Here is a 25,566-nt window from a genome sequence, read left to right as displayed (position 1 = left end):
TCTCAACCTTCAAATACTTAAGATGTTGAAAAGGAAATAGATTAAGTTTTTGCTCTGAAACTCAGAAAATCAGGGATAAGACTTCCAAGGAAACAGACCTTAGTTCAAGATAAAGAATACCTGAGATGTCAAAAAAAAGTGACCACAATATATAATCTTACAATGTGTTGAGCTTTGTATCACCAAAGTGTTTAAAAGAAAACAGATGACCACCTTCCAGGGATGCTGTAAAGAAAATATCTGACTTGGAGGGTGGAGGGCTGGAATAAATTATCTCTAAAGGTGTTTCAACTCAAGATTATGTGATTCTGTTGTAAGTAGATACCATTACCATTTTTATTAACAAGACCTACTCTGAACTGCTAATCTGGAAGGAAAAAAAAGAAAAAGATTTAACATCTTCAGTAGTGTTTTGAAGTATTTGCAAAGCAGAAGATGAATGCTAAGTTTGTATTTTTCCTTAAAGCAAGTAAAATGGCATAGACTCCCTACAACATAACTTACTACATTTTAAGAGAAGTCACAAATGCATTATTAATACAACTATAAAACTAAAGTAAAATATTCTTCACATTTTCATTTCTCCTTGAAGTTGGAGGTATTCATTGTATTAGAAATACAAGATGTGATATGGTAAGCCAATTTAATATTATTATCCTTATCCACTTTACTCTGTTTGACTTTGCCTTTATTAACCCAATAAAAAGGGAGGAGGATGGGAAATGAAGAAAGAAGAAAAACCAGGATTCGAATGGGAACTTCAGAAAGAAAAGTATTAGATGTTTTCATAATAGCCATTGAAACATAAAAGGAAAGCCACAGACAAAAGAAAATGAGAGAGAGAATCTATTCAAAAGGAATGATGAGTACAGGATGATAATTACTTTTGAATATCATCAGAGAAATTCTAACAGTATGAAACATAGGAAATATGATACCCATGACACATCAACTGAATTGTCAGAGAATTTGATTTTTTTTTACAGCTTCTCCACTATTACTGGAGACCTGTTTTATAGATATTATGAATTCTAACCTGTCAATATTTCAAAATTGTTAAAGAAAAAAATGATGAGAAGGCAGGAATGAAGGAGATGAGAATAAAGCACTTACCCTTCCATCTTTGCCAACAGCGTCCATTTCTACTTCTCGGGCCCCTTCAACAAATTTTGTCAGCACCACTGGGTGCTCCTGTCACGAAGGAAAACAGAGGAGCAGAACATTTAGCTGACGCTATGTATATAGTGTCAATAAGCCATGTACTTTAAGTATTATAAGTATCAGGGCAATACTTGCAAAATACTCAAGGCTGAACATACTACATAAACTCATTACCTAATCTGTGCTGTAAGAACAAGGTTGTTCTCTGCTTGCAGTGAGGCAGAGGGTCTTTCTCCAACTTTGAGTGCTCAGCAAACTGACCATGAGTTCTGAATCCTCAAGTATAGACATCCGGGTCAATTAGAGAAAAGAGGGGACTAAGGAGGAAGCAGAATATGGCTTCTTTCTCTGCTGTCAGAATCATGAATATTTCTCTACTTTATAATGATATATTATTATTGGTTCAGAATATTTCTTTCTTTCTACCCTTATCTTTTCTAAGCACTACAACTCCCTAAATCATATTTCTCTTTGAGAATTGTGGGAGAACTCAGAATGAGAGTGACATTTTCTTTTGGTCTTATTGGGCCAAAGATGAAATCCTTTACCTTGAGTTGATTTGTCTTATGCCACTTCTAGAGTATGACATTTGTAACTGTAAAATCAAGTATTTTTATTTATTAATCTTCAAAAGTCCTTCCTTTCTTGGCTGTTTCAGACCCTTCTCATCTTGAAGTGCTTCCCACACTCATTTCCTCCATGTCAGGGTCGGGATGCCCTCCACAACATAATCCCCACTTGCTTTTCTCCATACTAAATGAAGAGGTTGAGGGAAGATCTCCAGGGTTTAGATATCTTCTCCTCTGTACCATAGGCTAAAACAACCTGGGCCACTGTCTTTTTACCAGGCCCTGCATTCACTTGCTTCCATGTGTCTCTTCCCTACGTGTATTCTGTCTTTTCTCCTCAGCTTCATCTTTCAAATCTCAACTCACCCTTCAAGGCCTAGGTCATATGCTATCTCCTCCCTGAATCCTTCTCTGAATATCCCTTTTGCCTCTGAACACAAACTCCTTCTGACCACTATCATGAAATGCAGCATTATACAAAGCTGGCCTTCTGAAAAACACTTTCTTCCTTTGGTATCTGTAAACTACATTTCTGTGCTTCTTTCTTCAGCTCATTCGTGGTTCTTTCTTCTCCTCTCTGCCTTAAATGCCAGTATTCCTCCAGTGTCTGTCTTAGCTGTTCCTTTTCTTCTATACTCTCTCCCTCAGTGATTGCTTTCATTCTCAAATCTTCCATTAAAGTGATATGCTATTCATTTCAAAATCTATATTTCCTTCTCTATCTCTAGCCATGATCTTGGTCCTCAATTCCAAACCTATTATAATAACCCTTGCCTTTAAATCATCTCCACTTGGATTCCTCACAGGCAGTTCACATTCAAAAGGTTAAAAAATAAATATATAATTCCTCCCTCTATACTTTTCTCCTTCCTCAGTGTTCCCTATCTCAATAAAAGGCATCACTGTCTACCCAGTTATCCAAGGCAGAAAACTCAGGAGTTATCCTTTATCCTCTTTCACCCTCCACCTCCATTCATTCACTAATTCTTTTCAATGCATGTTCTTACTATTTCTCTCCATCTTTAGTGTCATTACTATAATCCGAGGCACTGTCATCTCTACCCTGAGCTATAGCGACAACTCACTCACCTCTTTCCATGAATTTGGTCTTGCCCCATAATTCACTCTGTGTACTACAGCACACTCATCTTTTTAAAATAAAAAATATGACTAAAATTCAAACTCATTATAATGACCAATAAAGTCTCCTTTATCTGGTCCCTGACTACTTCTTCACCATCATTAATAATCAGCATCATGTTTGATATCCTAGCCATATAAGGAATGCTTTATCAGTTTTGAGAAACTCCCTACTCTTTCTCATCTTCAGACCTTCATAAATGCTGTTCCTTTCTTCCTCCTACTCCCACAATGTAAGCCATTTGCCCAGTTAATTCTGAATCAACCATCAGGTATCAATTTAAAAGTCTCTTCCTCAGGGACTGGAGCCCAAGACTTTCACACTCTCCCTCAACATCCTGTATTTTCTCTATTGCGATGTTCATTGCTCATCATATTTAATTGTAATTATTTGAAGTCTGTTGAGCCTAGCAAAAAGAAGTCCTATGTGACAGTAGAGACCATATCTTTCTTTTCACGATTACAATTCCTGATACTGAGAACAATGCCACCATATAACAGGTGCTATAAATAAATGAATACATACATAGATTACTGATTGATTGGGGCTGGTTTTACTCTAGAGTCATTGAATTCAGTATCCCAGATGCTGCTGTAGTTTGATAGGGAACATTGAACTGTAAAGTACTCAATCACAACATCTCTATTATTAAACTTTGGTCCCATATGGATTCTATCCATACGCTAAAGGAAAAATACTTTAAAAATATTGTACTGAGATCCTATGAGGAGTGTTCGAGGCAGACAAGAGGGGACACCTGCCTCATCACTCACATGAGACCAGCTGAGTACAGTAGCCAGCCTCTGAAAAGGGCCACATGGCAGGACCCCTGGCCAGGAATAAAATAGAGAAGACAGTTGGTGTCTCACTCCATTAATGAAAACTGGCCCACTGGAAAGATTCCCTTCTAAGCTATCTGATTTGCACACAAACATGAATTCAAAGTCTACCTGGTTTTCTTCTTTTACACTCTTTGCCTCTTCTCAGTCTTTATTCTTATCTACTCTTACCACTCAAACATCCCTGGGGAGCAGCTATCATACACAGAAGAGCGATCCAGTGTCATGTGTGCAGAAACAGTCCACGCACTTTATTCCTCTTTGAAATGCTCCTGATATCACTCTTCCTCCCTCCAAATTCCACTAGCCTAACATCAAACTCCTCTCTATGAATTGTTCCCCCTTAAAAAAAAAAAAAAGCCCCAACAAGCTTTTGAAAGCTTTTAAAAGGAAAACATTACTTTTATCCTCTAAAATACAAGATCAATAACCCCACTGGGTAAATCTTAAATGGATCATGCTGAGGTAACACTGAAGGAGAAAGTAAAGGCTGGGGGGCAGTGGAGGAAGGTGGTTGAGTTGCCACAAAATAAGAAATGCTTGTATTAACTCACAAATTGAATGTGCCAACAGGAAAAAATAAAAAATAGTTGAGTGAGGGACTTACTATTAAAGTTGCATGTTTGACTAAGGCAAAGTTCCCAGATGTGAAAATTAAAAATCAGGAAAGCTTTCACTTGTGAGCATGGTTGAGCAGCCCTTGAGACTGGGAATTCCAGAAATACCCTGACCAGCATCTAATTCATGAGAAAAACAAAAATCATTGTCCTTTTAGATTCCTGGAGTCTAAAATCTGTTTTGATAAAATATGCACAGGTATTCCTCTTTTTCCACCAACCTTAAAAATCTAGTTATAATTTAATGCCTTCAAGTTTTCTCATTATTTTAGGAGACTAGAGGGTAGAAGAGGAAAAAAGAAAACTCATTCTAACACATTGTGTGAAAAGAAAACATACAAAGTAAGGTTGCATTAAGAGATAAATGTCACTACGTTTTATTAAGAGATAAATGTCACTACATGTTTATTAAGAGATAAAAGTCACTACAAAGAAATTGGACACTACCTGAGAAACTCTAGTGGCCTCTTCTAGGAATTTTTTCATCTCATCCTCAGAGAATACCACATTCATAGCAGACCCACTGGAAAAGGAAGGGGAAAAAAAGCAGGTCAGGTTTATGCTAATACTAGACTTGATTGGTTCTCAGAACAGTTCCAGACAACCTCTAGTTCCAGTCGGGGCTGAATAAGAAGGTGCCTCTTGCTAAATTGAGACTTTTCTCCATTTAATCACCAGGACAATCAACCAAAGTATAAAACTGATGAAGCTGAGGATGGAAGAAGGTAAAGTGTGGGGGGTCAGTAAACCTGTATTAATTCCCAAAGGGAATCCTGGTAGCTCTAGAAATTATACTTCTCCAAAGTTTGCCCTTTCTGATTTGCTATATTAACACTCTGCTGGTTCCAGGTAATTCTTAAGCCTTAACAGGATTCAGCCCAGAACCTGATTTCCCTAACCTGTTTCTTCAGAGTTCATTATCAACAGCTGATCTTAGCCTACTGCTCTGTTGTCAAAGCAGGTTATGCTACTCCCTCAACCAGATTGCAAATGAATCAATTTTTAAAGTAATATTTGCTAATACAATGTGCAATATGTGAATAAAACCTTTTCAACTATATCCTTTCTTTTTAAATGCTTGAGAAAAAATGCTATCTGAAATCAATTTACTCTGAATTTTGACATTTGCAAAATGGGTTGGGAGGGTAGGAGAGGAGGAGTAACAGAAAGCAAAAATAAAAATAAGAAAAATATTACTTTGCTTTTAAACAGCAGCATTTACCTCTTTTACACTACTACAAATTTCTCTTTTAATGTTAAAATGTATTTTTAATTGGCAAATAGTAATTGCATATATTTATGAGGTATTGTGTGATGTTTTGATCTATGTATACATTATAGAAAGTCAATCAAGTTATTTATATATCCATCACCTCACCAGTTTATCCTATTACAAATTTCTGCCTAAAGGGCTTTCAGTTGCATCATTTGTTTAAGAGAGGAAGGCTAGAGCAATAATGCTTATCATTCAGAGTATGTGAAACTGGAACAAAGATATAGATTGCAAAAAAGGGAAAAGAAGTGTGATAGTCAAAGCTGTTTTATTTTCCATCCTTCCTTAAATGTGTGCATGTTTAAATTAGTTTACATTAACTCCTCAAACAGGTAGTATTATTAGAATATGGTTTACACAAAATGACATTTAAATGAAAAGATTTCCACCTCGTTTGAAATTTTTCATTTTCATCATTTTAAAGGAACCCATCTCAAATTCCATTTACACTTTCAAATTGTGCAAAGCAAATTGTGTTTCTTTTATTATCCCTTGTTTGGTGAAGTTGTTCCTTACATGTGGTAACATCTGAAGAAAGTAAGTGATAATTCACAACTTCTTCTTTTATGATAAAACTTTGTTTTAAAGTTTAATATAAAAGATCCTCACTGTCCCTGTTCCTCACCATTATAATTTATCTATTAAACAATCTGATCTCAAAAACTGAAAATTTTAAAACAAAGGCACTATCAGAAGGTGCTGACAATAGTCAAAGATAAGCTGTCATTTCTGGGTATCAGAAAACATGCTGGCAAGAGATACCTCAATTTGTGTGTGTCTTTTTTAAATTGTCCTGTTCTTTAATATAAAGCTACCCTCTCTGTTTGGTAAGGAGATGCCTTACACTACACTTCTAGATGAAGAACTGTAGTCTTCCTATGGCCACTCCCTGAAGGGAAAGCATTAAACTAGAAGACCACACATTGGTCCTTAAACTGGCTGTGACGGTTTGGAAATTGTTAATGGATTTATAAATTACTACATATAGAACCCTAGTGCTATTAGCATACAGCATGCATTTCTGTATCTCCCAATTTTTGAATCATTGTTTTGGAAAACAATATACAGTGTTACCTCAAAACATAGGAAGGCCTCAACAAGCAGGGGTAGTCCACAGACTTTGCAAATTCCAGTGCTTCATTCTAATTAATAGAAACAACAATAAAAATGTATGAGTAGTTTAAAATATGCAATAAAATTACAGAATGTATCATTAGCTCAAGTGGTAACCCAGCTTCTTTATTCTCGAAAGGCACCATTAAATGTAAATTGGACACTGAAATACATAAAATTCCTAGCTTCTGATTCTAAATATCAAATCTTGTTCAAAACTGGTTTGAAATTATTTTCATTGTCTGAATCTTAATGAGAATACTGCTTTCAATTCATAATCAGCATTAACTGCAATCATGGATATACAACAACTTTAAATTCACTAAGTGTATGCATTCTATCTGCCCTGTAGTTAACATATCCAATAGTCAACATTCAGTCAACATTCATGTTGCAGCTCTTCAAAATAGAACATTAGAAACGGATACTTGTTTCTCTCCTTACCAAAGTATTAACAGCTTTCCAAGGTGCCTGAGCCACCTTCAGCTCATCCAAGACAGCTGAGAAGATGGAGCGATCCTCAGCCCTGTCGATCTGCAGGGGGCTTGTGCCCATGATCTTGACACCATTCTTGTATAGAGGAACTGCCAGGTTGTTTGGAATCTGGCCTCCAACTGATATGATGCAGCCACCACATGCCTGGAAAAGACACTCACAATATCAGCCATTGGAGTAACTTCATTATGAATAGACAACTATGCTAATATTGTGTCTGTTTCCTTACTGATAATTCTTAACCTGATTGTGATATTTACATCTCTCCTACCAATGAATACTGTTAAATGATGCCACAAAATTTTTACTTTCCGGCACTTAGATGCTAAAATCTGTGCAAGATTTCCATACAAGTACACGTGAATATCATTTGTGGCACTCACATGTGTGGCAAATGGAAAGGAAAATCAAGTCAATAAATGTTTGCTATGTACTCTATGCTATAATCAATTAATTCCTGGACTACTGCTGGAAATTCCTAACTGAATACAGATTTCTTCTTTTAACACTCCCTTCTCCTGTACACCTCCATCTCAGCACTTCACATTCAGATTAAGCAAGACTGCTTCATCAAATTGCTCCTACACTCAGAGTTCTCCAAAGGTTTCCACTGCCTAGAGAATAAAGTATAAACTTTTGACCCCCAGGGCACTTAAGACTTTCCAGTCTTATCTATTATCACCCCTCTCAGCTCAAAAGACTACTCATTAGCTCCAACTAGGTATTTTCCCACTAACAAATTCTCTGCACCACTGAAACTTCCCTGGCTGTTGTTTCCTTTCTCTTCTCTTCCAGTTTATCTAACCTTTAGCTACCCCTTAGTTCCAGCCTAGATCTCAGGTCCCACTTTGATGTCCTTCCGCTTTGATGACCTTCCACCTTCCCCTCTCCTTGGCTGCAGCCTTGGTACCTGTCAACAGTACCTAGTAACTGATTTTAGTTCCTGCTGCCTTACTACTTGCTTTACAAACAGTGCCAGAATCTTTAGCCTTATTTCAGACATTTATTTGTGTAAGATTTTCTTCCATAAGTCCAAATCTCCTATTAGCAGTCAAAACTTCAAGAAAAAAAAAATAGTCCACTAAATCTCAAAGTTTCTCAAGACAGGTGTTGTTGTAGCAGTGAGGGTAAACCAGCGTGAGACGGTGAGGAAATAGATTTCCAGTCGAAGTCCCTTCCTAACTTGGTTCCTTCTGTGTACCACCCACCCCTTCTTGTCTAATTTTATAGACAAGAAGACTGAACTTTCCGCCAACGTTTAGTCTTCTTGTGTATAAAATTAGGATAATACCTGCCTAAACACTAAACATTAAAGGTCCTATATACCGTAAGTGTATAAATAAATAAGACATGATTATTAATATCAAAAATCATATATCTGATAGGCCATTGAGCTTAGCATAATTTGTGTGTGTCCTAATGACCCACTAATGAATATTAGTAGAATTGCCAAAATGATAGATATGTGCCAAATATATTTTGTCATTATTTCAAATTGTTCTGAAATACTCTTATAAGGGATGAGGCTAATTTCTCTCTGATGAGAGCAATTACGGTACTGTGTAACTAAACAAACACCCTGCAAGTGAGTGCTTAAAGGCATTGTAAAAAGTACTGAAAATAATAATCCACCATTTTGCATATTTATAAGTGTACTTAAACTATTTTTATTTTAAAATATGTTCAATATAAATTTTTGCAAAAACCTTTAAAATACTCTCTTGGCTATAATCTTTTTATTTCCTTATTATGTTGGGTTTATCAGCAGTGTTGTTAATGTTTTAGAGACTTAAAAACAAATTACTCCATTAAATGGATACAAAAAATCTCTTATATGAAGGATTTTAGAATAATTTTTTTAAACTGAGGGAGAAGTAGCGACTTATAGCAAAAGTTTGAGTCAATTAGACTAAATAGGAGCTTAAAGTGTAATAAAAGGCTTTAATAAACACATCAATATTTTTCAACTTAGCTGTATTAAATTGACTTGTTTTTAAAGAAATTTCTGCTTTTTAAGGAATTAAAAATTCTGTTTTGCAATAAATTCAAAACAATAGTAAGATAATAGCTGCTACTCTTTAATAAAGACTCTACTATGTATCCTGGACTATCTGTTTTGACTTTCACACTATCCTTCTGAGGTGATTATTACTGTCCCCATTTTATAGCTAAAGAAACTGAGGCTCAGTGAAGGTGAAGTGACTCACCCATATCTCTTATCTAGCAAATACATGTATAGAGCTTGTACATGAACGCTGAAGTGCAGTGGCATGATCTCAGCTCACTGCAATCTCCGCCTCCCAGGTTCAAGGAATTCTCATGCCTCAGCTTCCCTAGTAGCTGGGATTACAGGCATGCACCACCACGCCCAGCTAATTTTTTTTATTTTTAGTAGAGATGGGGTCCAGGCTGGTCTTGAACTCCTGGCCTCAAGTGATCTACCCTCCTTAGCCTCCCCAAATCCTGGGATTACAGGCGTGAGCCACCATCCCTGGCCTGAACTCAACTCTATAGATTGTAATTTCAACTATGCTGAAACTAATACACTTTCAGCTATGCTGAAGTAATAGACCAAATATTAGAATCTTAAGTTAACTCTACTTTTCTGGCTCATTTCAGGTGTAGTTAATGTTAAAGAATAAGAGAAAAGCTATTTTTAAAAAACTACTTTTTTTTTTTGGAAAGTAGTAGAAAAGCTTTCAGCACAAAACCAAATTCTCATCATTGATGACTACAATCAGAGACCATCAATGGGAAGACAAATCACGGCCTCAGGAATCTTTTAGAGTAACAGTGTGATGGTGTCGTGCAGGTTTTCCCACAGGGCAAAAGGAATTCAGTATGAGAACATGTTTGTAAAATGTTAATATAGCACAGTTTTATGGAATAATCCAATCTCAAATTGATCCAACACCAAATATCACGGGACATGTAGGAACATAGGGATGAGAACCTGGTAACCCACACAGGTAAATCATCATCCTTTTCGTAGCCATCATGCCTGAATAGTTTCAAGAAATCTACTGAAATAAAATATTCTAAATTTCAAATATTGTTTAATAGATTTCTAAAATATTTAGGTCCAAAATTCCATTAAGCTCCCAAAATTCCGTTAATCATACCTAGATCTGTTTGCATCCTTTTTACCCATCTTAGTTTTCTGTTTTTTAAAACCTGATATCACTAACTTACCATAGCACAAGAATATTTCTGAAACAATATCCAAGTTGCAGTCATACCAGAAACTTATTTTCAATAGAAAAACATGAAAAGGAAATACTTCAAGCTTATTTGAGAACATCTTAACTTATCCTGGCCACTAATCACTTTGGTTAGTCCTTATTTTTATACACAAATTAGATGTATTAAGGAAAGAATGCCATGTGAGAAAATTTTTCTAACAGAAGTAGTATTTGCCTCATTACAAATGGCCATGGTTTTTGGAATTTTATGAATTATCTCCAATTTATAAAATTCTACTATCTGTACACCTGCCAATGAGAAGGATGATGCTTTATATTTTACTAGTTTACATGTTAGTAAAAATGATTTATAGTTTAGGCAGTATTTTAGGATTACATTTAATTACAATTAAACCAAATGATATAAATGAACCTCAATTCTGTCTCGAGTCATGCATTCTCTAATGGGTTTTGCCTATCACTAATTAATGTCTGTCATTAATTCATTCATTTAACTTGTTTTGTGACAGAAGTACCATTGTCTACATTTACATACGTACATCATATTATGTCCTCCAACATATTTTAAATTACCTCCTAATATATAGTAATACTATATTTTAAATACCAATTAGTTTCAAAGAAGGGCCAACTTCTTTCTTTCTATAATACTGACTTCAGTTTTAGTAAATGAATCTCATGAAGAGCCATGTATAATTGTATCCAAAAGCAGTCATAGAAGTTTTTCATCTTTCTTTAAACCATTTCATGAGGACATAATCAATTATATGCAAAATGCCTACTGCTATCATCTGTAATGTTTTTTAATATTTTTAAATTAGTATGTGACTTTTCACATTTATATCACAGATACTAGTTTTATTGTTAATGTCTTGAAGATAAGAACCTGTTTTTCTAGCTGTCTATCATACTGAACCTGGATTTACAAGGTGTTTGAGAAATATTTGTGGGATGCACTTATTTTGATCCCCACCTGTCTATCTGAAATGAATATTAAGGAGTGATTTAAAAACAACCATGTCAGAGAGAGGTCTAAAAAATGCTATATATTCTATTTAATGGATCAATTTTATTAAAGGATTAGTAGGCCAGGCCCAAGTAGACAACTATAATTATATATCCTTCCTAAACTTGTCTACTTTCTTTTGTAATAGTAAAATAATAACATTATTCTAGCACTATACTTTATACTTTACAATCTGACTTCGGCCATAAACTCCATGTTAACTTCACAGTATTTGCAAGTAGCATGTGTTTATACTCAAATGATTCATTTAAAATAAAGATAAAGCACGGAGAATTTATGTAACTTAAAGAAATCAATGAGGTTGTCAGTCAAAACTAAAATTTAAGTATTTTGGTTCCAATTTAGTACTTTTTTCCTTCTAATTGACCATATTTTCCACATAGAGATGATTTTCTGGTAAAAACTAATAATAACTGTAATAATATCAAAGGCCTAACTACTGGACATCACTCTAAAATTTTCCAGTAGCTTTTATTTTAATTATAAGATAATTTATTTTGTTCTACAGTCTTATAGTAATCTGCAATCACATGAATTCACAGTGAAGATACTCAGTAATATTGGGATGGGAATGGAGGAACAACTGTAAGTGAAAGCTATAAAGGAAGCAAAATTATTCACAATGAACTCATTGATCTTAAACTGAAGACTAATGGCTTCATCTGATGGAACAAGGAATTAACTGGTCTTTTGTGAGCAATTGACTATTTTCAGGGAACTGTTTATCATTAAACCACATCACACAAACTAGAAAGAGGCTGTTTATTGTATGTCTAGATGACCAATTCAATCACTCTGCAAGATATTTATGAGGGATCGTCTTGTATTAGTTAATATGTATCTGGCACATGTTACCAAGTAGAGTTTTCAATCTAGCTGAAACCCTTAGAAAGAAAATGTAAATAAAAACTTTATGTGAAAAATAATCACTCTGGGCCAGGGGCTCAAAAATATAAGAACGGAGTGATTTTTTTTAGAGTTTTACTACAAAATAAGACAATGGATGCCACTGGCAGCCCTTTCTTCTAAGAGGAATTACTATATACATCTATATACCAGAATGCATATATATAAAGTGTATACTGCATATATCTGTCTTCTTTTTTCTTTTTTTTCTGTTTTTCTTTTCTTACCTCCTGATGGTAGATGTCTAGGATTCTCTCCAAGGACAACTCTTCAAAGTACAGTTTGTCACACTCATCAAAGTCTGTGCTCACAGTCTCCGGATTGCAATTCACCACCACCGTCTTCTTGCCAAGTTGACGCAGTGTGCGGATACTAGAGACAGCACACCAATCAAATTCCACACTGCTGCCTGCAGAGACAATGAGATTGGCAAAAGGGATAAGAGAAGCACGAAGTTACAATACAAAGAGAAGCAGAAATGTATCACCAGTCAGTCCAGGCTAAGGAAGCTAATGATTTTCAATTCAATTTTTTAAACTCCAAAATATAAATTTCAAACCCATGATGCATACTGTATTAGTAGTAGGAAAAATGGGTACTAATTAAACAGCAAGGAAATATTGGGCTTGTCATATATGCTAAATTCTGCAATAGAAAATCTCAATATTTGAAGTATTTAGAACTTCAATGTTAATGGGAGGTAATTTTAATGATAAAAATAACCCTCACTTACTGAAAAGAAATTCAAAGTGAATATATTGACCTCAATACACAAAAATAGTTAATCCAGTGATGAGGATACCTGTGCTCTTTTTTCAGCCTTTCCACTTAATCTGCTGTCTGAGGGCTGAACCTAATGATCCCTGAGGTGCCTTGCAGCTCTGACATATCCTGATTGATTGAAGAGTCCTATCCTTTCCAAGCATATCCTTTTAAACTTGGCAAGGCCACCCATGCAGAGTGAGTGACCTTCTATAAAGAAATCTGAAGTGTAATAATGGCCTAAACACCTCAAAATATCACGTCTACTGGGATGCCATAGAATTGAAAGTCCACAGACTTGTACTAATTATTTGTGAAAGTCCACAGACTTGTACTAATTCTTTGCATTAAGATATTGTCTTCTAAAAATTCTTGTGAAAATACGTTATTCAAATATACTGGCATATTAATGGCAACTATCAAGTAAGCACATACTTGATTATTAGCTTGACTAGTCTTCTTTGGATCCTGATATAATGCAGAATTACTGCATGAATAGGTAAAATTTGAAAAGGAAGAAAAAGTACTCCAGAGAGTAGACAGGTAGATGCTGGTGAAATGGTCAGGCTATTTCGCCATAAGATAACTGCCATGGCCTGAACGTGTCTCCTGAAATCCATGTGTTGGAACACTTAGTCACCAATGCAACAGTGCTGGGAGGTGGGGCCTTTTAGGAGGGTTTTAGTTCATAAGTGCAGATCCCTCATGAATAGATTAATGCCGTTATAGAAAAGCTTGCTAGCTGTAGTGGCTCCTGCCTGTAATACCAGCACTTTGGGAGGCTGAGGCAGGAGGATTGCTTGAGTCCAGAAGTGTGAGACTAGCCTGGCCAACATAGAAAAATTCCATCCCTACAAAAAATAAAAATAAAAATAAGCCAAGCATGATGGCACATGCCTATAGGCCCAGCTTCTAGGGAGGCTGAGGTGGGAGGAGTGCTTGAGCCTGGGACATCAAGGCTACAGTGAGCCATGATCATACCACTGCATTCCAGCCTAGGTGACATAGTAAGACCTTGTCTCAGAAAAAACTGGGGGTGAGGGTTTGATGGAGGGAATTTGTTCCCTTTGTGCTGTTGTGCCTTCTGCCATGTAAAGACAGCATTCCTTCCTTATAGGAGGCACAAGGTTTAAGGCGCCATCTTAGAAGCAGAGACCTATGTCTCACCAGACAACTGAACTTCCTGGCACTTGATTTTGGACTTCCCAGCCCCTAGAACTGTGAGAATTTATTTATAAATTACCCAATCTCAGGTATTTTGTTACAGCAGCACAAATGGACTAAGACAATGACTAAGGTGGTAAAGATATAACATTTTTGTCCTACTTCAAGATTTGTCCAAAGATTGGTAAACTAACATATCCTGAAGCTCTTAGTTCATTGTAAAAACTAAATAAACTATGCTTAAAGTAATAGAATAAGATGTAAATATATTCAAATCATAGATTTTTATCATCTCCATATTATAATGCTTTGTGGAGATTAAATATTAAATCCATATGTTGACTAATATCACTGTCCATTAAAATACATACTTGCATCTGTAATAATCTTTAGTGGTTATTTAATTGACTGGAGAGAAATGTCATATCTCTGGTGATTATGTTTTAATTCGCCTACATAATGCTCTACCCATGCACCAAACAGACAAGATTTTTGCATTTGAGGTAAACGAAAGTCATATATGTTACGTAGGATGAGGTCAGAGGTGGTATCTGCAATGTAATTTCTGGCTAATGTATAAAGTCCTTGAGTAAATGTAGATCCTTATGAAAAACTATGCTAGAAGATAACAGGTCAAAATCTAATCCTTTCCCAACTCCAGTGAAAGGCTCAATTCAGTTAAAAAGGATGAAAATTAAGTTACACAGTGAAATGAGAGGAGATAGAATTTGTAGTTGAGACCTGCATTTGAGTCCCACTCTACCACTAAATAGCTGTATATATTTGGGTTTTATTTTTCTGAACCCCAGCTTCCTAATTTGCAAAACATATATTACAGCATTTATTTGATATAGTTCTTGGAATAATGGAATTAACATGTATGAAGAAAACTATATAAATTGTGTAAAGTCCTATACACACATAATTTATTATTTTACCAATGTGATATGGACCACAGCCTAGCACCATCATTCCATGGTCATCAAAATTGACATCATGCTCCTGAGGAAATAAGAAAAGGAAGATGCAAAAATCATTATGTGTTATTATTCCATTTAATTAAACTATTTGTCCTATCATTAAGTATGTATTTCTCATCTTCCTCTTGTTAACATGTATTCTCTATTAGTCTCTGGAAACCCATAAGTATAAAGTGTTATACAAGCCCTACTTATTTATAAAAAATAGATATGGCAGAATTTTTTAAATTAAATAGTCATGAGAACATAGCATAATTGTATGATCATGTAGTCATTGTCCTTAATTTTTCATTTGTTTGATTTCATTATCTTAAGGCAGTTCTTAAAAGACTGAGTACAGAAACATATCATCATACCTGACACACATGATGCCTTTTTTTATTACCTAGATATCCAAAGAGGTAAAAAATATATATTCCCTAATGTGAACTGTCTACGAAATCTAGAGCTTTCTGGATAGGCCAATTTGCCCATTCCTACCTGACCATTGTAGGTAACATAGAGATAGTTTGTTACTGATGGGTATTCTGCCGCCAGTGTATCAATCTGTAAGAGAAAACAAATAAAATAAACAAATAAGAATGTTATAATTTTTTCAAGACTAAATTTTTTGTGCTTTATATACATATTCCTTTAATTCCTATTACTGTAAAGTATGCAAACAGGAAAATGTATGACCCGTGGAATTGCTTTCTAATTCTGAAAATAAGAGAGAGAAAATAGTGATGTGGTCTAGTTATCACCTGAGAAACAGGGCATTGGATCACTAGTAGTAATAGTAACTCTCATGAACATCGCAAAGTGGTCCTATAGTCAACTGGTTACTAGGAAGACTTACCCCACCAGCTCTCTAAAAGCAGCTGTATATGAAATCTAAAATCTGAGCAAAATGACCTATACGTAAGGATCTCTTTGGCTTGCAAATTAATGCGCAGGATTTAAGTGGCCTGTGGCACTGAGCGGTGGGATGACACAACTACCACAAAGCCATAGGGGATGAACGGGGGGAGAACAAGATCTCATTGAACATATTTGGAAATCAATTCCACTCTCAAGGGCCAGTAACTCAGCTTAGTGAGCAAGAATTTGGGGTCGACAGGGCAAGCTGGTATAAGGCAGGTGAGAAGGAAGAAAGATAATAATCGCTGAGTGGAAAATATTTAGCAACAAGCTTGAGACCTAAGGGTATGCACGTGCCCCTTGAGCACACAGTGAAAAGTCAATGATTTTAAAGGACAAAAACCAGCTGGTGGTACTTTAAACTAAGACATCCCTTCCATTAAAGGCCAAAGGAAAAAAAATCACAACAGCACACCTATGAATGTTCATGCGTGATTGTCATGAATACTAGATGAGCTCATTATGCCCAGCTCTATCACAATGAATACTAAATGAACCATAATGATGGGGCACTTAATATAAAGTATTACCCTGTAAAAAGTTACTGCTAAAGGAGATAACTATTATTTTCAAGAGGGTCAGCCACCATGCTAGGAAATTTCAAGTCCTTCAATTACACTAAGGATTTCTTAACTACTTACATATTTGAACACAGGTCAAAAAGCAGAGGAGAGTTTAAATTTTTGTTTTGTTTTGTTCAGTTAGGCCAAGAAAATCAGGTACTCACTCTTATCTTTACATCCTAGTGTCCTTTCCTTCTTTCCCTTTTAAGTAAAAATTAATCACTTGCTGAATAAAATTGGTGACATTATGAGCATCAACCAGATGAGTAGTGTCACTTCTTAATTCCACTCCTCTTTTTATTGACAATGGCCTTTTGAATGGGTGCCTACGTTTTACCACAGAAATCCTGTCAGTGGGGGATGGGGGAAAAGGGAAACTCCTTTACCTGTTTAACCCAAGGGTGGATGTTTTTCTTTAACCTCAGCTCCCTTGTCTGGGCCTCAGTGAGCCCAAGGCATTTTGAAATCTGCTTATCTGAGAACCCAATCTCCTTTGCCCTTTTCAGGGTTTCTTCTGTAATGGACTCACTAGGATTTAATAGAAAAGAGAGATTCAAGTTTAGACCAAAAACAATAAAAAGCGGTGACAAGTTCAATTTCAAGAACACCAAGGGCTTCTTATTTTCCACCTTCAAACATATTTAAGTCTTGTTATCTTTTAAAAATACACAAATAACTAACCCACTCAATCTTCTAGCCTCTATGAAGTCTTCTATTTGCAAAGCTGACAATCTCTGATCTCCTGCTTTCACACTCTATGCGACCTCTTCCCTGCTGCTTTTATAAAAAATGGCAAGTGCATTTACTGTTCTAATAAATGTGCTCATTAGTAATAATCAGAGACCTCACTCTCTAAATCCAGGAGCCCTTTTTCAGTTTTCATTTTCCTCAACCTGTCATCACAAGACCCTTTTGATGATCTATTTTTTAAAAAGATATTCTGGCTTCTACTAAGTGGCTTCTCACTCTACTTTATTACTCACAACTACCATTTACTCGTTTTGGGTTTCCCCCTCCCCCTACCCACGGCTCTACCCTTTGTTACCTGCTTTTGTCTTCCCTCTCTCCCTCTCTAAATTTAGCCACTGTCATGGGTGCAAGTAGCATGACTGGTTGACAATTCCCAAATCCATGGCCGGTTCTCCAACATCTGACCTGTGCTCCAGGTCTTTATGCATATGAACTTTGAGAATCATCTTCACCTAGGTGTCCCAACATTGCATCAGTTTGGATATCCTCTCCCTAAATTACCTCTACTTACTAATATCACCCATCTGTCTATGTTGAGAAGACAGTTTTGTCATTTTATAATTGTTTTCCACTCAAACTAGATTTGTCTTATTTTCCCCCTACCCCTTTCCATAGCGTAGACTTTATTTGTGTTGTTTCTCTCATCGTAATACCTTTAACATTCCTTTTACCTTCTCAACTTCTCCCTGACCCTCAGCAGCCCTTCAAAGTCCAACTAAAGCCAAGCCTCATTTGTGAAGCCTTTTGGTTTGCTGTCATCCACACTGAACTTCTTGTGCTTTTCACTGCCTCTTTTGCTTGGAACAATGGACATAGAATCACACAGTTTAGCATGTCCATTATCACCTGATACTTTTAATGTCTCTTAACTTTTATTCGTCAATCAGGCTTTTTCCTGCTGGATTTAAGTTCCATAAAGGCAAAGAATACATTTGGCTTATTTACCAGATTACTCCCCAAATCTACCACATTATCTGGCCCACAGACAGCATTCAATAAACATTTATGAAAATAAATAAATGAAGGATAAATATAAGTAATATAAACATATAAATAAAATGCATATATTTTATAAATTAAATATAAATATAATTTATGAATATAAATTATAAATAAATGAAGGATAAATATAAAAACTTCAATTTCCTAGGTTTTTATTTTATAGAAAAGACAAAGAAGTGATTGAAATTAGCTCATAACTAGATTTCAAAATGCATGCAAAAATAATTTGTAAAGAGCTAAGGGACAGAAGAATAAAATACTACTGTAAAAGCATCTTTAACCAGATACCTGTGGGCCAGCTATTTCATGTAATAGTTAATACAATACAATTCAATTATAATAGTTTGATAGTCAATACAATGAAATTAAAATAGTGTATTGCCAGAAGATCTAACTTGCCTTAAGAAAACATTTTCATGAAATGCTGTTAATAAAATGTAATTGGATTAAATCTATTGCATTTTGTTCATTCTAATCATGAATCTGCTTTAATTAATTCATATTCTGAGTTTGGAGAAGAAAAAATCAAGCTGGTGTATACAATGGCTATTTCCCTGGATTTCCAGTGTGAGTATTAGTTTAAATTTTTGCAGCTGCAGCTCTTCCTAGTCAATTTGCTTTTTCTATTGCACCTAAATTCTCTTCTGTCTCAAATCAGTGTGTTGAATCTCCCATTGAATTTAATTTCTTCTCTTTTTATTCTTATTTTGAATTTTAGTTTTCCCAAGTATTTGATAAGCATTCTCTCAGAGCAATGCATTTTCCTGTCAAATTCTTGAATGCAATCCAATATTAAGTATTATTGCTGACTTAGTATGTGTGCCAAGCCCTGTGCTTTAGAACTGTGCCATCCAACATAGCAGCCCCTAGCCACATGTGGTTATTTAAATTGAAAAACTAATTAAATCTTTTAAAACCAAAAATTTAGATCTACAGTCACCAAAGCCAGGTTTCAAGTGTTCAACAGCCACACATGGTCAGTGGCTCCAGTGTCAGACAGTGCAGATTACAGAATATTTCATCATCACAGAAATTTCTACTGAACAGCGCTGCCCCAGAAGATAAGGAAACAATATTTGAGACAATGAAATGATAGTGATTCAAAACACTTTATGGAGGGATAAGCTATGTGGTGCTACGTGAGGCCAGAGAAAGATAATAGTGTGAAAGGTTGTACTTGAGAAATACTACGGCAGTGGAGGGATGAGAACAGAGCTATAAAGAAAGTTCAACTTGGCCGGGCGTGGTGGCTCACACCTGTAATCCCAGCACTTCGGGAGGCTGAGGAGGGTGCATCACGAGGTCAGGAGTTTGAGACCAGCCTGGCCAACATGGTGAAACCCCGTCTCTACAAAAAATACAAAAAACTAGCTGGGCATAGTGGCAGGTGCCTGTAATCCCAGCTACTCAAGAGGCTGAGGCAAGAGAATCACTTGAACCCAGGAGGTGGGGGTTGCAGTGAGCCGAGATCGCGCCACTGCACTCCAGCTCAGACAACGGAGTGAGACTCCACCTCAAAAAAGAAAAAAGAAAGTTCAACTTTATGTAGATAAAGGAGTTGACAGGTGTACAATAGGCAATGGCAACAGTATTGGCTATTGTTTGAGAGCAACAGTGGACATGGCACGTATGGGAAACATATTGAGGAAAGTGGATGGTGAGGGTAGCCACATTCATTGTCATTACTGCTTTAACATTTAGTGAGTACGTGCTCTGTATCAGACCTGTGCTGCCTATATTAATGATGGAAGATGAAATATTGTATTCTTACATTTAGGAGGTCAGAGTATGTTAGGAAGCACAAATAGCCATTGATATGTCTACATCATGAGAGGTGCCGTGGGAGAAGTGTGCACAAGTTGAAGCCGTGGCTCAGGGCAGGGGACCCCAGCTGCCAATGGAGAAGTCTGGAAAGGCTTTACCCCAGAGGTGACTTTAGAGCTTCAGAGAGCCTCGGAAACACCAAAGTTTGTGGTTACTTTTACTTTCAAGAAAAAGAGAGAGAAAGAGAGAGAGAGAGAAATTAATTTTGAAAGTAGAGGAAAGATTTTTTTTTTTTCTTTTGAGACGGAATCTCGCTCTGTCGCCCAGGCTGAAGTGCAGTAGCAAGATCTCAGCTCACTGCAAGCTCCGCCTCCCAGGCTCACACCATTCTGCTGCCTCAGCCTCCTGAGTAGCTGGGACCACAGGCGCCCACCATCACGCCTGGCTAATTTTTTGTATTTTTAGTAGAGACGGAGTTTCACTGTCTTAGCCAGGATGGTCTTGATCTCCTGACCTTGTGATCCGCCTGCCTCGGCCTCCCAAAGTGCCGGGATTACAGGCGTGAGCCACCGCGCCTGGCGAATTTTTTTTGTTATTGTTGTTATTTGTTTTAGAAAGGTATGTTTCCACTTTCCTTGCCAAGAATATGCTCCCAAACCAATTGCTCATTTGTTTATGTGCAAGTATGCACTCAGCCTTTCGGTGGAAGTGCTTGACAAATAAGCGATTTTTCTAAATTAGAACAATAACCACTTTTACTTAAATGACTAAAATCCTAACTCTGAAGAACAGTCATCCAGATACACTTAAGACACATGCCTTGAAAAGAACCATCACATCTATAATTGTGACCATGGGCTAACACGGCAGCACCATAAGTGCAGGTTCTTCAAATGCTAAGATAAGCAGAAGTCATGAAGTTATCTTTAGCTTTTTCAGTCAGGTTTTTCTATTTGTTTGTTGTTGCAATTTTTAGGGGGTCTTTAATTATTTGTTTGCATTCCTTCTTACATGGAATACCAGTCAGTTTTTCAAAGGTCGCTATGTTGTTTAAAATGGAAATTATAAATAATGGTATTAAATAAGAAAAAATTAGGTTCCTCACATTTCTATTAGGGATGCAATAAATTTGCATTTGTGTCGTCTACATTCAGCAATGCAGTATTTTCATTCAGGAATGTAGTATTTTCATTTCTGGAATATGCATAATTTCTCTTGTTCTTTTTCACCACAAGAGTCTAACAGAATGTACGTAGACATCTCTAGCAAATATACAAAGTCTTCTGCCTCTACCTACTAATAAAACTGGACACTTATCAGCAAAGAAATAAAAATAATAAGAAAGAAGGGAGAACGAGAAAGAAGAGAGAAAAGAAAAAGGTTGATTGATAAGAATTGGCCTTGTGCATTAAAAAGTGAAGTGAGTTAATTTTGTACTCAGCTCTGGTGATGAAAAAAAAAAGCCATCTGTCACTAAGACTAACTCAACTGTTACTGCTCCCCTGCCCATAGCATTTCCCACACCAGAGAGTTTTCATAATTTAAAGAAAATGTCTGAGAAGAGCAACAGTAACACAAAATAATGATTGTGAATGATACTTCAGAATGGGAGTGAAAACTTTCTACATAGGCATCCCCTTAAATCATACTAGGTGAGAATTTTGAAACAGATGTATCAAGCTAGACCTGCACCTTGCATATTTTAATCTCACTAGTTGATTCTTAGGACATTTTCTTGGTGAGCCAAAACCTGCTTTAACTTCTGCCCAATTTTCAAGTAACTAGATCAATAACAGAATACAATATTTTTAAATGTCTTAAAAATTAGAATGTATTAAATTGAAATGGTATATTAGTACATTCATGTTCATCTACCTTAACTTGAATACAGATATTGGGTATGTGTGATCATTGGATGTCCAGAGTAATGTAATTTCTATAGTATTTTGTTCATGGTCTCTCTGGTTATTTCTGCTCTTTAGACATGATCATGAAATAGTGCAAAACACTTAGCAATCCTCCTCACTGAGAAATCATTGTTGATACTGACCCACCAGGGCCATTAGAGAGGCACAGGCAAGTTAGATCCCTTCCCACAGTCAGTGCTGCCTAATTCCACAAGGTACTCCTAATGGAAGCAGGTCAATTCTCTGTATTGTCCTCACCTTTCCTCTCCTCTGTTTTCTCTCTTTGGTGTAACACCAGGCTGGCTGAGATGTCATTATACACAGTAGAAAATTGACTTTAGTCCCAGCTTATTCTGATACAAAATTGTATTGTGTGTCCCATTATAATCAAAGAAAAAAAAAGACAGTTCAAAGACACAATTCATTAGTTGTGGGGCAGTGATTTAGATCAGGTTAAATCTCCTCAGAGTCAAATAAATACAAGATGCATAATCTTAAGCAAACATAAAGCTCATTTAACAATGTGGAGACTCAGATAGATGTTCCTCATCTTTATCTGCCCATATTATGCTCCCTCCATTTTGTTTGCCAAAACCAATTTCCACCATGGTGGGTTTTTGTTTTTGTTTTTTTGATCAAACTAGGTAAAAGCTTATTTTCAAAACAAGGCTATAACATTTTTATTTTTCTGAAGGAAAATAAAAACCTTAATTTGAAACAAACTCAAAACAGAATAATTACTAAAAGAAATATAAATACTGAATTTATAATTCAACACTGCTTTTTGAAACCTCAATAGGGAATACTCCATTTATATTATGTTGTAAATCAAGACAGCTTTATGCCCAGCTAGAAATGTGATCAGCTGAAGAAAGCATATTGCACAAAAGCACACAATTTTAAAATATGCATAATAAATTATCCTTCTGTTCTTTGATATATATTTGTATGTACTAGTATTTTATGTTAATTTTTACTCTTTTGAACATATACACATTAAATCCGTATTTCAGAACTGTGTCCTCTAAAATATGCTATTATATATACAACTATTCTTTCCCTTGCCAGTTTGCCTTGCTTTGAGAGTTCAAGGGCAAACTTTACAAAAGGTTAGACTTTCATCATTGCATAATAGAATCTACACAATAAAACAACACACCAAATGGCTGTGATGCTGGCCTTTTCATAATCTTCAGTTTCTTTCTACTTAGCAGCACAAAATGACTGAAATTTTAGAAGGTGAAAAAAATGTCTTAAAACCAGACCATCAGACTTTTACACACTCTGCCATAATCTTTTAATGGTGAGACAGCATGGCTCGGCTTCTATAGCAAGAAGTCTCTGGTGTGTTCTCTGGTTTACAAACAATACAAGCCTTTCTCCTCATTCTCTAAGACTTCCAATGTAGATATTGTTGTTGTTGTTTAAAATTCCTCCCTGTCATCTCTGAAATTTCCTCCACTCACACTTAGTCTTCAATAATAAATGATAAAAGGAAATGGAATAAATTCCCCTTAATGAGGAAATTTTCACCTGGCACAGAGGAGCTGGGGAAATCTATTAGCTGACTGGAGGAATGCCTGCAGCATTCTAATTATCAGGGGCGCCAGCGCACTTCACACAGTCCTCTCTTCCACTTGACTGGCTTTCATCTGATCCACCAACTCACGAGTAATACTAAACCAAATTTCCCTCCAGACTGCACAAGCTCTAATGTGAAAATGAGCACTCCACCTGGCCTACAATTATGGAATGGGTTTGCAATTTTATTATTATCCTCTTTAAAAAAAAAAAAAAAAAAACCACTCCAAAAGGCAGAAAAAAACTAAGCCTGATGTTCAGTAATGACATCTGCTTTAATAAAAAAATTGAGTAAGATATATGTTCTCTGACTCATGAACCCTCACTAGCCTCTCTCTTGAGTTTTTTACTGCTTCACTTATTATTTTTGGCGTTTCACAGGTTCAAGACCATGCCACAATCACAATAATGCCATCAGTGGAGAAATTATTTGTCACCTCTCTTCATTCAAGGAGACAAGTTGCTACGTGTTTCCTTAAGAGAAATGCAAAAGACAATTTTCAAAAATAGAAGTGGCATTTAGAAAAGCAAAGTATAAAAACCCAGGCAATTGGGTAGGCACTACTATTTTGTCTTAATTTTTGAGTACCATGGCTGTTTCTATACAGGAATGAGGTATTTGAAGGAATTTAAGAAGACTTGAATCTTTATATTTCTTGTACAGAGCAAATAATACCTAGATCCAATGTTCACGTGACAGTATGGCATCAAGAAAATTATCTAATAGTGCTGAGTGGACCCAGATTCTATCACAATAATGCTAAAATGTTACAAGTAATAGTTTTCAAAAAATGGCATACTTAAAACTATATTTCACCTTAAAGGCTAGTAATAATAACAGTAAAATCAACATTAAGAAGGAAACCTTATGAGAAACTGATAATGTAGACATCTTTAAATAGGCAAGTTTTAATTTTCTGAATTTCCTGTTCTTTTTTGCTAATCTTTAATGACCCTAATAATCCAGAAATATCATGATATTACTCTTAATCTGGTAAAGCCACTCATTTAGTATTGAATATAATGCCATAATTATGCTCTATGAATACAAGGAATAATGATGAAGAAAAACGCTTAATGTAGGTTAATTGCAATTTTTGAGCCATAATAAACCACATTTTGTTTTTTCATGGTTTTCTTTTTGTTCTCTCTCCCAGGCTGGAGTGCAGTGGCAGGATCTCGGCTCACTGCAAACTCCGCCTCCCAGGTTCACACCATTCTCCTGCCTCAGCCTCTCGAGTAGCTGGGACTACAGGCGCCTGCCACCACGCCCGGCTAATTTTATTTTTTTAATTTAATTTTTTTTTGTATTTTTATTAGAGTCGGGGTTTCACCGTGTTAGCCAGGATGGTCTCGATCTCCTGACCTCATGATCTGCCCGCCTCAGCCTCCCAAAGTGCTGGGATCACAGGCGTGAGCCACCGAGCCCGGCCCATGGTTCTTTTTTTTTTTTTTTTTTTTTTACATTTTTTTTTTTTAATTATACTTTAAGTTTTAGGGTACATGTGCACATTGTGCAGGTTAGTTACATATGTATACATGTGCCATGCTGGTGCGCTGCACCCACTAACTCGTCATCTAGCATTAGGTATATCTCCCAATGCTATCCCTCCCCCCTCCCCCCTCCCCACCACAGTCCCCAGAGTGTGATATTCCCCTTCCTGTGTCCATGTGATCTCATTGTTCAATTCCCACCTATGAGTGGCCCATGGTTCTTAATTTAAGATGCAATGACTCTCTCTCTGCCCTTGATTTTACCAAATTTGAATTTTACCTTTCGTCTTTACCAAGGTGAAAAACAAATGGAAACTGCCTAACCAAAGTAGTAAGTTATGTCAATTCGTATATA

At 36.1% G+C, this 25,566-nt stretch overlaps 1 protein-coding gene across 5 annotated transcripts in view; it reads right to left on the bottom strand.

Annotated features, from left to right (window-relative positions):
• Nucleotides 1-25,566, bottom strand: part of CPS1 (carbamoyl-phosphate synthase 1) — a 201,153-nt gene that overhangs the window by 23,908 nt on the left and 151,679 nt on the right. For all 5 annotated transcript variants that reach the window (XM_014344058.4, XM_003806965.5, XM_014344059.5 and 2 more), the window contains 8 exons: nt 17,100-17,241; nt 15,731-15,796; nt 15,209-15,272; nt 12,572-12,753; nt 7,158-7,352; nt 6,675-6,742; nt 4,775-4,850; nt 1,114-1,191 (listed from right to left, as the gene is read on the bottom strand). In XM_014344058.4, coding sequence (XP_014199544.1) covers nt 1,114-1,191; nt 4,775-4,850; nt 6,675-6,742; nt 7,158-7,352; nt 12,572-12,753; nt 15,209-15,272; nt 15,731-15,796; nt 17,100-17,241 — 871 coding nt within the window. The remainder of the gene's footprint in view (nt 1-1,113; nt 1,192-4,774; nt 4,851-6,674; nt 6,743-7,157; nt 7,353-12,571; nt 12,754-15,208; nt 15,273-15,730; nt 15,797-17,099; nt 17,242-25,566) is intronic.

The sequence above is a fragment of the Pan paniscus genome, chromosome 13 (genome assembly GCF_029289425.2).
Source record: "Pan paniscus chromosome 13, NHGRI_mPanPan1-v2.0_pri, whole genome shotgun sequence".
Lineage (NCBI taxonomy): Eukaryota > Metazoa > Chordata > Mammalia > Primates > Hominidae > Pan > Pan paniscus.
Note: the sequence above shows the minus strand (reverse complement) of the source record. Positions and strands in the feature narration are given on the sequence as shown.